Source organism: Hylobates moloch, unplaced genomic scaffold (genome assembly GCF_009828535.3).
Source record: "Hylobates moloch isolate HMO894 unplaced genomic scaffold, HMol_V3 SCAFFOLD_16, whole genome shotgun sequence".
Taxonomy (NCBI): Eukaryota; Metazoa; Chordata; class Mammalia; order Primates; family Hylobatidae; genus Hylobates; species Hylobates moloch.
The window spans coordinates 1986437-1998774 of record NW_026652291.1 but is presented as its reverse complement, the minus strand read 5'-3'; the positions used below and the strand labels follow the sequence as shown (position 1 = coordinate 1998774).

Here is a 12338-nt window from a genome sequence, read left to right as displayed (position 1 = left end):
CCATCATGGGTCATTGCAACCTCCGACTCCTGGCCTCGAGCAGTCTTCCTGCCTCACCTTCCTGAGTAGCTGGGACCACAGGCATGCACCACTACACCCAGCTAAATTTTATATATTTTGCAGAGACAGCGTTTTGCCATGTTGTCCAGGCTGGTCTCGAACTCCTGGGCTTAAGTGATCTGCTCAGCTCGGTACCCCACAGTGCTAGGATTACAGGTGTGAACCACTGCACTTGGCCAAGGTTTTTTTTTTTTTTTTTTTTTAAACTTATATGCCCATTAAAACATATGGAAGTTTCTGGACAGCACTGGATATTATTAATATAAATGAGTTAAGTAAGCATAACTAGGTTTTTGTTGTGCACAGTGTGCATGGGCACACACATCACTGCCGGGTGCTAGGGATGCCATGGCTCTGTCACTCTTGTGTTTTTCCCTAGCGTTATAGTGTGAGAGTTGACCCACGTGCGTAGATGTTTGGAAAAAAAATAGTAGCTGCATATGTATTCATATTCAGTATTCTACCTTTCAGCTTGTTATTTCATCATTCTTGTATTAAGGGACACATAATTTTAAGCTTTTTTTTGCCTTTAATTTTTTACTGATCATTATAAGGTTTGTTCAAGATTTTGGATTGATTGATTGATTGATTGTAGAGATGGAGTCTCACTGTGTTGCCCAGGCTGGTCTCAAACTCCTGGGCTCCGAATGATCCTCCACCTTGGCTTCCCAAAGTGCTGGGATTATAGGTGTGAGCTGCGAGGTACCATGCCTGGCCTGGATTGATTGATTGATTGATTTCTTTCTTTCTTTCTTTCTTTCTTTCTTTCTTTCTTTCTTTCTTTCTTTCTTTCTTTCTCTTCTCTTCTCTTCTCTTCTCTTCTCTTCTCTTCTCTTCTCTTCTCTTTTCTTTTCTTTTTCTTTTCTTTCTGTCTTGTCCTGTCCTGTCCTTTCTTGTGTCTTGATGGAGTTTTGCTCTTGTCGCCCAGGCTAGAGTGCAGTGGAGTGATCTCGGCTCACTGCAACCTCAGCCTCTCGAGTTCAACCGGTTCTCCTGCCTCAGCCTCCCAAGTAGCTGGGATTACAGGCAGCTGCCACCAAGCCCCGCTAATTTTTTGTATTTTTTAGTAGAGACAGTGTTTTGTCATGTTGGCCAGGCTGGTCTCAAAACTCCTGACCTCAGGTGATCCACCCTCCTTGGCCTCCCAAAGTGCTAGGATTACAGGTGTGAGCCACTGTGCCCAGCCATGTATTTCTTTTTTTAGGATAAATTCCTAAGATGGGTTAGAGTATAAACATTTTATAGTCCTTGGTACCTGCTGCCAAACTGCCACTCAGAAAGGCTGTGTCTGCCCATGCTCCTGCCGCACAGGTGCCACCCTGGAGGTGGGGGGCTCTGTTCCGTTGGTGGAGATAGAGTATGCATTGTGTTTTAATTTGTATTTCTTTGATTATGTATTTTTAGTCATTTGTATCCTTCTGTGAATTTCCTGTTACCTTGCACATTTTTCTGTTGGGATTTTAATGCTTTACTATTCTATTTTTGTTTTCTTTTCAATTTGAGTTCTTCGTGGGCTTCTTAAGCCCACTTGATTTAACAAGTCACAGTGTGCTGGTCCCACTCCCAGAGTTTCTGGTTCAGCAGGGCTAGGGTAGGTCTGGGTTTCTAATAAGTTCCAGTCGAGGCTGACTGCTGTTGGTTTGGGACCACATCTGAGAACCACTGCTAACTAATAGTCCCAGACATTTTATAATATGTCATTGTTTACAGAAGTGCTTAGTATACTTCATCTCATTTAATTTTTTTTTTTTTTTTTTTTTTGAGACAAAGTCTCGCTCTTGTACCCCTGGCTGGAGTGCAATGGTGTGATCTCAGCTCACTGCAACCTCTGTGTCCCGGGTTCAGGTGATTCCACCCACCCCGGCCTCCCAAAGTGCTGGGATTACAGGCATGAGCCACCGTGCCTGGCCATTTTTTTTCTTTTTCTTTTCTTTTTTTTTTGATACGGAGTCTTGCTCTGTCGCCCAGGCTGAAGTGCAATGGCACCATCTTGGCTCATTGCAACCTCTGCCTCCCAGGTTCAAGCGATTCTCCTGCCTCAGCCTCCCGAGTAGCTGGGATTACAGGCGCCCGCCAGCATGCCCAGCTAATTTTTTTTTATTTTTAGTAGAGACAGGGTCTTATCATCTTGGTCAGGCTGGTCTCAAACTCCTGACCTCAGGTGACCCACCCGCCTTGGCCTCGCAAAGTGTTGGGATGACAGGCGTGAGCCTCCATGTCCGGCCTCATTTAATTCTCATAACACTTTAGGTAGCTTATTTTATTTTATTTTTTTTACATGGAGTTTCACTCTTGTTGGCCAGGCTGGAGTGCAATGGCACAATCTCAGCTCACTGCAACCTCTGCCTCCTGGGTTCAAGTGATTCTTCTGCCTCAGACTCCTGAGTAGCTGGGATTACAGGTGCCTGCCACCACGCCCAGCTAATTTTTGTATTTTTAGTAGAGACAGGGTCTTGCCATGTTGGTTGATCTCAAACTCCTGACCTCGGGTGATCCACCCGCCTCGGCCTCCCAGAGTGCTGGGATTACAGGCGTGAACCACTGTGCCCAGCCTTGGTAGCTTATTTTTAAATTGCATTTGCTACAATTCTCTGGCCTCAGCCTCCCGAGTAGCTGGGACTACAGGTGCATGTCACCACGCCTGGCTAATTTTTTGTATTTTAGTAGAGATGGGGTTTCACTGTGTTGTCCAGGCTTGTCTTGAACTCCTGAGCTCTGGCAGTCTGCCCGCCTCAGCCTCCCAAAGTGCTAGGATTGCAGGTGTGAGCCACCGCACCTGGCCACTACTTTTTGGAACTCTATTTTGTACTTGCTGACTTTCACAAAAAGTTTGAGGCAGCTTACAATAGGATGTAATAGGATGAAAGAAGAAACAACAATATATTAATACTTGGCCAGAATTGGTGTGCTTCAGAGGTTCTAGAAGCCTTATTAACCTTTCTCACGTTTTTCAGGGGAAAGCCTTGCCAGGCAGTTACTACTACTCATTTGAGAAAGATGTGTGCTAAGTCTCAAAAGCAAGTACTTGTTCTCAGTCACATCAGTAGTGAGTAGCACACTTAAACTGAGTTTCTGGTTCTGGGGTGTTTCTGTTTTACTCCAATCAAGAAAGATTCTTTGTTCCTCCATACTCAACAAAATGGAGGCAGATTGAGTACCAAGTTCAGACACAACAATATATTTACTCTTGTTTCTTGTTTTTTAAAAGACTTTTTCAGTATACATGTAGCATATCTTCTTACAGCAAGACTGTGCAATAGATCATATACTTGCTTTGTAGATGGGAAGGCTGGGACTGTGTGAGGTCACTTAATGTACCCAAAGCTGTGTAGCTATTAACTGGTAGAGCCCAAGCTCAGACACTAGAATTAATTCTGTCTGATACCAAATGCAAGCTTGGTCCATTGTTCTAGACTGTTGCACTTATTCTGTGCTGGCCAGCTGGCATACGCAGGACAACACTGTAGTATGGGGACATTATCTTCCCAATGGCCTAGATGGGAAGGTCAAGTTCAGAAGCTAGTTGGGTCTGACTCCAGAGTTCACCTTGCCAGTCCATTTATTGATGGATTTCCTTCCAGTGTTTTTTCCCCATCCATAAGCTTGTGGTTTTTCTTTTTTCTTTTTTTTTTTTTCTTTTGAGACGGAGTCTTGCTCTGTCACCCAGGCTGGAGTGCAGTGGTGCAGTCTATGCTCACTGCAAGCTCTGCCTCCCGGGTTCACGTCATTCTCATGCCTTAGCGTCCCCAGTAGCTGGGACAACAGGCGCACGCTGCCATGCCCGGCTATTTTTTTTTTTTATTTTTAGTAGAGACAGCGTTTCACTGTGTTAGCAAGGATGGTCTTGATCTCCTGACCTCGTGATCCGCCCGCCTCAGCCTCCCAAAGTGCTGAGATTACAGGCGTGAGCCACCGCGCCCGGCCCTGTGGTTTTTCTTAAATAATTTAAGCTTAACTTTTATTTCTGTAGTTGAAAATTACATTTAAAAAAGCTGTAGTGAGGCCGGGCACGGTGGCTCGTGCCTGTAACCCCAGCACTTTGGGAGGCCTAGGCGGGTGGATCATGAGGTCAGGAGTTTGAGACCAGCCTGGCCAACGTGGTGAAATCCCGTCTCTACTAAAAATACAAAAATTAGCCAGGCGTTATGTCTGTAATCCTAGCTACTCGGGAGGCTGAGGCAGGAGAATCACTTGAACCTGGGAGGCGGAGGTTGCAGTGAGCCAAGATGGCACCACTGCACTCCAGCCTGTGCAACAGAGTGAGACTCTGTCTTAAAAAAAAAAAAAAAGAAAAGAAAAGAAAAGCTGTAGTGATCTACATCTGAAACACTTATCTAAAACACTTAATTTGTGTTTTTCCATTTAGGGATCAGAATAAATACAAAGATGCAGCTAACCTACTGAATGATGCCTTGGCTATTCGTGAGAAAACTTTGGGCAAAGATCATCCTGCGGTTTGTATATCCAGTTCTTTCATTCTTTTTATGTTTTATTTTCCCCATATATTTCTTTTATCCAACTCATTTTACCATTAAACTCAACAGGGAAAGTTTAAGCGCTGCCTTCTCCCTAGATGGTGCAGGTAGGAGGTCTTCCCTTAACTCAGTGCTAGCGACAGGCCAGAGCACACTTCATTTGTTTATGACCCCCCCTCAGATGGATCACCAACTGTAGTTTTTGATTGTAAATCAAGTTGCATGTCCTTCTAGAAATTTTTTTCTGAATAATTATATTGTCTTCATTAAAATCTGGTCAGATTTGCGTATGAATCTGTTTTGGTTGGCTTTGTGGCTTCCGGGGAAATTTTTAAAGAGTCAATATTACGTTGTTGATGTTGATTTGTTTAATTTTAGTATTCTGCAGTGTTACTTTGTATAATCTATACTCTAGTGAATTGCGCTTTTCGTTTTAACTGAAGTCATATTGTTCTATCCGACTAAGAATGCTTTACTGTGTAGATTGAGTATAAATGAATATGTGGTGTATAAATGTACTCTATTTGGTTATCTTTTACCATTCTTAGTAGTTCTCTCTGTGTTTACAGGTGGCGGCGACTTTGAATAACCTTGCAGTCCTTTATGGTAAAAGAGGGAAGTACAAAGAAGCAGAGCCATTGTGTAAAAGAGCTCTGGAAATCCGAGAAAAGGTACAAAAGAAGGGGGCAGTCGTCTTCTTTGAGATTTTTGTTTTGTGTGTGTGTGGTTTTTTTTTTTTTTTGAGACGGAGTCTCGTTCTGTCACCAGGCTGGAGTGCGGTGGCGTGATCTCAGCTTACTGCAACCCCCACCTCCATGGTTCAGGTGATTCTCCTGCCTCAGCCTTCCAAGTAGCTGGGACTACAGGCACGCACCACCACGTCCAGCTAATTTTTGTTATTTGTAGTAGAGATGGGGTTTCACCATGTTGGCCAGGATGTTCTCGATCTCTTGACCTCCTGATCCACCCGCCTTGGCCTCCCAAAGTACTGGGATTACAGGCTGAGCCACCGTGCCCGGCCCTGTTTTTTGTGTTTTTAAAAATTTTTCGGTTTTAGGTTTTGAGAAATAACCACTGTGTTGTGTTTTTAACTGACTATTAGCTGAAAACAACTCATTTAATTAGGAAATAGCCCACAAAACAAAGCCAGATTGGCCCATACAAATCAGTGTTTAAGACTCAATTACAGGCTGGGCGCAGTGGCTCATGCCTGTAATCCCAGCACTTTGGGAGGCCAAGGTGGGAGGATCACTTGAGCCTAGGAAGTTTAAGACCAGCCTGGGTAACATAGTGAGACCTCGTCTCTAAAGAAAAAAAAAAGAAAAGAAGGTCCAGTTATGAGGCGTGTGCATTTAGAAAGGTGCAGTCCTGAGTCTGGTGCCGTCCAAGCCTGATATGGCCTAGAAGTGACTCTGATTGAAGAAGACATGTCTGAGGACTAGAGATGGAAAGCCTGGGAGCATTGCATTTGGCAGTGGAACATGTGCTTGTCAATAAGAAAAACATGATAGTTTAAAGATAAATTCACCAAATATGCTTTATGAAGCTGAAAAATGAAGTAATTATTATAACTAAAGATTAACTCAGAGCTATAGATTAAGTCAATGTCGTGTATATTTAATACCAGCTGCTACAGTTTATGGTAATTAGGTATTAAAAAAATAACAACTTGTTCATTTCAGCAGTGCTCTGTATGACAGTCTCTTTAGATGTTATGAAGATTCAGGTATTGGGTCTATCCGATGAATGACCACAAATTGTGTTTTTTTTTTTTTTTCTGAGACGGAGTCTTGCTGTGTCGCCCAGGCTGGAGTACAGTGGCATGATCTCGGCTCACTGCAGCCTTCGCCTCCTGGATTCCAGGGATTCTCCTGCCTCAGCCTCCTGGGTAGCTGGGATTACAGGCATGTGCCACCACACCCGGCTAATTTTTGTATTTTTTGGTAGAGATCGGGTTTCACCATGTTGGCCAGGCTGGTCTCGAACTCCTGACCTCAGGTGATCCACCTGCCTCAGCCTCCCACAGTGCTAGGATTACAGGCGTGAGCCACTGCGCCCAGCCGCACAAATGGTATTTTAACCAGGTATTTTTTGTGATTATTTATCAGTGATTCTTATAGTTAATTTTGAGCCACATGGCAAGGAATTGGGGGAGTGAAAATAAAAAGAGGCTCCTTATCAAATTATACAGGTAATATTTTATCATGCTGTCAATCTGCTTGATATTTCTGAAATAGAATGGTCGAATTTGGGGTGGGCTGGAGTTAAAGTCAGGGAGAGCACAAAAGTATCAAATTAAGGATTAGGAACCATATAAGATGACCTGCCAAATTCATTCATGTATTTACCCTTTCATGCATTTAGAGCCCCCTGCTTAGAGTTGGTGATTTACAGGTCAGAGATGTAGTTCCTTCCACTAGGACACAGTCCATTGGACAGACTGAGGACCGCAGAGGGCACATCAGCATCTAGAATAGAGAGCTCTGGGAGGATATGGAGTGTGGGCTCCTGCGGGCCAGAGCCAGGGGGTGTTGGGGATGGTTTCTCAGGGAAGGTCGATGTTGGAACTGCATCTTGAATAATTGAGTTAAAAGTGTCCTAGGCATAGGGAGGTGGGGAATGCAGAAAGGAGTAGAGAGGCAGCTTACCTCCCTGAGGACCACATGTGTAAAGGCACAAAGCAGAGAGAACTCATCACTTGTTCAAGGTACTGAGGGAGGAGGTTAGTGTTCATTCATCCATCTCTGTGCCAGGCCCCTTTTTCGATGCGGAGATTACATTGGTGAAGAAGAGAGACAAAGAATTTGCACTCTTGGGGCTTACATGTAATAAAGAATATTCAAGGTAGTTTAGAGAAGTGATTCTTACAAAGAAAGAACAAACAGGTGATGTGCCTGTGAGTTCACTAGGTGAGGTGGGGTGGCCGAGGGAAGTCTCTTTTGAGGGGAACTGAGGAGAACCCTGAAGGATAAGTCATTGCTAGTGGGGAGGGCTAGAAGAGCGTCCTGGGCAACTGGGACAGCTGTGGGCTCTTCCAGAACCTGGCAGTAAAACTCACATAGCCTTTACAAAGCCCATTTCCTTATCTTCAAAATGTGCCTAATGTATACATTTGTACATAGTACAATAAATGTACAAAAATGTACCTACCATGAAGGATTACTACAATAATTAACACAGCTAAAGAAAATTAGCACAGTTCCCTCCCTCCCCTCATGTGTAAGAATTTGATAAATGCTGGTTATTTTATTATTACATGGTGTGGGGAGCCAGTTAAGGATTTAAATCTGAAAGTGTAGCACAGTCGTGCTTGTGTTGAGGAAGATCCTAACGTGACAGTAGGGTGGAGAATGGATTGGATGGGAGCAGAATAAGTGTGTCTAATATGCTGTTTTTTATTTTCAGGTTTTGGGGAAGGATCACCCCGATGTTGCCAAGCAGTTAAATAACTTGGCCTTACTGTGCCAGAACCAGGGCAAGTATGAAGAAGTAGAATATTATTATCAAAGAGCCCTCGAGATCTACCAGACAAAACTGGGACCTGATGACCCCAACGTGGCTAAGACGAAAAATAACCTGGTGTGTTGACTGGCACAGCACTAGGGAGGGGGCCAGGAGTGCTTTCTTCCCAAGTCCAAACACTTTCTCATTTAAGTGGAGATTAAAATGTATGCTTTATTTACATCTGAAAGATATGAAATATTTTATTTTATTTTATTTTAAGGCATCCTGCTATTTGAAACAAGGAAAGTTCAAGCAAGCAGAAACACTGTACAAAGAGATTCTCACTCGTGCACATGAAAGGGAGTTTGGTTCTGTAGATGGTAAGAAATATACTCCCGTTTCAAGTGAATTTAATTGTATAATGACTTGACTAATAGTAATATACTAATAGTATTAGTTACTGTTTATTAAGCACTTAACTGTGTACATCATTAAGCTAAATAGTTTAAATGTGTGATTTCACTTCACTTTCACAGCAGTCCTGTGCAGCGGGTCAAACATTACCCCATTTTAAAAGCAAGGATACCACAGGCTGGGCGTGGTGGCTCACGCCTGTAATCCCAGCACTTTGGGAGGCCAAGGCAGGTGGATCACGAGGTCAGGAGATCGAGACCATCCTGGCTAACACAGTGAAACCCCGTCTATGCTAAAAATACAAAAAATTAGCCGGGCATGGTGGCGGGCGCCTATAGTCCCAGCTACTTGGGAGGCTGAGGCAGGAGAATGGCGTGAACCCAGGAGGCGGAGCTTGCAGTGAGCCGAGATCGTGCCACTGCACTTCAGCCTGGGGCCTGGGTGACAGAGTGAGACTCCGTCTCAAAAAAAAAAAAAAAAAAAAAAGGGACACCACAGACTAAGTGACTTGCATGAGGCCCCGAGGCTGAGAAGCAGTTAGACTGGGATTGCAGTGCCCAGAGCCCATAACATGTCCTCACTGCAGAGACCTACACAGTTCATGCAGAGATGGAGACAGGAGCATCACCCAGTCCATCTTCATGTCCTCACTGCAGAGACCTATCCAATTCACACAGAAATGCAAACAGGAGAATCACCCATATTCATCTTTTCACATTTTTAATGTCTTTCCTTCCTTCTGTGCCTTTGGTTTACAGATTTCAAACCATACCGTCCATATCATCATGTATACTGCTTATTTTCTTTACATTTTTAGTGTGAGTACCTTTTCAGTCATAAAAATATTTTCATAAACAGTATTTTTAAGGTGGCTTTTTCCTCCATGGCATGGGTCTGTTGGTTGTCTAGAAACTTGCGTGAGTGTTCCGAGGAGATGACTTAAAACGAATATTGATTTGTTTGCTTTCTTTTTTTTTTTTTTTTTTGAGGCAGAATTTCTTTCTCGTTGCCCAGGCTGGAGTGCAATGGCATGATCTTGGCTCACTGCAACCTCTGCCTCCTGGATTCAAGTGATTCTCCTACCTCAGCCTCCCGAGTAGCTGGGATTACAGGCGCACACCACCACGCCCGGCTAATTTTTGTATTTGTAGTAGAGACAGGTTTTCACCATGTTGGCCAGGCTGGTCTCGAACTCCTGACCTCAGGTGATCCTCCTGCCTAAGTCCCCCAAAGTACTGGGATTACAGGTGTGAGCCACCGCACCCGGCCTTGATTTGTATCTTTTCTACTTTTGCTACCAACATCTTACTACTTTTTCTTAGACTATTGTTTAATGTTTTTGTTTAGTGCTCACATTCTGAATACTCCATTATGCTACTTGAGCAGCTAGCGTTTTAGAAGTTACATTACAGGGCCCTAGCATTTGTTGGGGTGTCTTAACAGTTGCCCACCTGTCTCAGGACATTGATTCTGTGCCCTGTGTCTTACCTGTTGCTTGGTGTCCAGCTCTGTCTTCCACAGACTTTTTCTCCAGTGTGAACCTAATCTGTCCATGCTGTAAGAAGTACTATCTAACAAGGATCATATAAAAAAGAAAACAGGCTGGGCGCAGTGGCTCACGCCTGTAATGCTAACGCTTTGGGAAGCTGAGGCAGGTGGATCACTTGAAGTCAGGAGTGACCAGCTGGGCCAACATGACGAAACCCCATCTCTACTAAAAATACAAAAAAAATTAGCTGGGTGTGGTGGCAGCCGCCTATAATCCCAGCTACTTGAGAGGCTGAGGCAGGAGAGTCACTTGAACCCAGGAGGTGGAGGTTGCAGTGAGGCGAGATCACACCACTGCACTCCAGCCTGGGCAACAGAGTGAGACTCCATCTCAAAAAAATAAAAAAGCAACCACCAAGGCTTAATGATTTCTATTTTACTTAGCAGGCTCTGTTATCCTTCATTTATAGTACAGGTTAAGTATCCCATTATTCAAAGTGCTCCAAAATTTGAAACTTTTTGGGTGCCGGCTTGACACTCAAAGGAAATTCCCCTTAGAGCAGTTCAGATTTTGGAGTTTTGGATTAAGGATGCTCAACCTGTATGCTGTGTTTTCTTCCCTAGATGAAAATAAGCCCATCTGGATGCATGCTGAAGAAAGAGAAGAATGCAAAGTGAGAATTTATTATTTTGAGATTTTCTAAATTGTGTATACTGCATTCAAGATAATTATTCATTTGAAATTATTTGTTATAATTTAGGGAAAGCAAAAGGATGGGACATCTTTTGGAGAGTATGGCGGCTGGTACAAAGCCTGCAAAGTTGATAGGTACGTCTGGAATTGCGTTTGGCTGGAAAAATCAAAAAGCAGGGGGAAGGTAATTGTGTTCTACAGGGCAGCTTATAAATGACCGATGTGTAGTGTTCCTTAAGTGCACAGTCCCATGTTTTTCCCGAATTCCAATTTAAAAAACCCCACTAACTTTGTAAATGAGATCATTTACATGTATAAAACCCACCATCATATTAGGTTGGTGCAAAGGTAATTGCAATTTTGCCATTACTTTTACTTTTAATGGCAGAAACCATACAGTAAATTCATGACAAGCGTGCCAGCAGGCCTGGGAAAGCCAGCTCCTCACACGCAGCACTGGAGACGCAAATACACACACACACTCCTTTTCCTCACAGCCCATGGGACCTTGTCCTCTGCAGAGGGAAGTGTAGGCCCCTCCGTGGCCGGCCCGAGAGCCTTGTCTCTTGAGCCCGAGCCTGTGCAGACTGCCCTCTGTGATGGCTGCCGTCCCTGGGTCCAGGTGGCCCACCTGTTTTGCTGTCTTTCCACTCTTTATTTATTTTTTTGAGACAGAGTTTCACGCTTGTCACCCAGGCTGGAGTGCAATGGCGCGATCTTGGCTCGCTACAACCTCTACCTCCCAGGTTCAAGCGATTCTCCTGCCTCAGCCTCCCGAATAGCTGGGACTACAGCCTGTCACCATGCCCGGCTAATTTTTGTATTTTTAGTAGAGACGGAGTTTCACCATGTTGGCCAGACTGGTTTTGAACTCCTGACCTCAGGTGATCCACCCGCCTTGGCCTCCCAAAGTGCTGGGATTACAGGCATGAGCCACTGTGTCTTTCCACTCTTAACTTTCCTCATCCTTTAAGACTCAGCCCACCATTCATCTATTTTCAGAAAACTCTCTGAACTCTCTCTAGGGCTCCCATAGCACTTATCATAGATTAATTGTTTCAGAGACATAGAAAATAGCTTCTTTATTTCTGTACCCAAAATGCCTATTGTAAGAAAGTGAACAGAAATCTCTCGAAGTACTTATCTATGCTGAAATGAATCTAGGTTTATTTATAATTTTTTTTAGTAAGTCTGCTCTATCAAGAATGCAGAAACATCAAGCCCAATGATACAGTTGGCAAATAAAAAAGAAAGAATACAGAAACACAGCTGCCCTCTCAGCCATCTGCTTATTGCTTCCCTGGTACATGAAGCATTTATCCTCTGCCCTCACACCCCACTGATAGGGAGGTTCTGCTTTGCTGTCTTCTCCCGGGTACTTGAGGGGAGACGGGAGCACGTGAGCAGCGACATTCAGAGCACTGTTCGTCATTACTGCTGGCGCAGACCTAGCTGTCTCCAGGGAAAGCATGCTGATCACCACACAGACCTGGCCCAGATGTTTCTGTCGACAGAGTGGCCAGTGGTCTGTGAGAGCCGCCTCAGCCTGGATGGAGTGTGGTGTTAGCCTGGCCTAAAGGGGCTGTCTACAGGAAGGGCCAGGGTCATGGGAGGCAGAGCTACTTGAGAGGGAAGAACGCTTTAGAATTTTACAGTTTCAAAAAAGTACAAGAGAAAGTTGAAATATATTCAAGCCAAAACATAAGTCTGTTAGTTCTTTAGATTATGTGCTGTTGATAGTGGTTGTTCAGAGCTTATATGTC

At 44.0% G+C, this 12338-nt stretch overlaps 1 protein-coding gene across 12 annotated transcripts in view; it reads left to right on the top strand.

Annotated features, from left to right (window-relative positions):
• The window catches only part of KLC1 (kinesin light chain 1), a 65679-nt gene that overhangs the window by 28794 nt on the left and 24547 nt on the right, over positions 1-12338 (top strand). For all 12 annotated transcript variants that reach the window (XM_032134618.2, XM_032134617.2, XM_032134614.2 and 9 more), the window contains exons 6-11: positions 4427-4514; positions 5105-5206; positions 7941-8114; positions 8260-8359; positions 10506-10555; positions 10643-10710. In XM_032134618.2, the coding sequence (XP_031990509.1) occupies positions 4427-4514; positions 5105-5206; positions 7941-8114; positions 8260-8359; positions 10506-10555; positions 10643-10710 (582 nt within the window). The remainder of the gene's footprint in view (positions 1-4426; positions 4515-5104; positions 5207-7940; positions 8115-8259; positions 8360-10505; positions 10556-10642; positions 10711-12338) is intronic.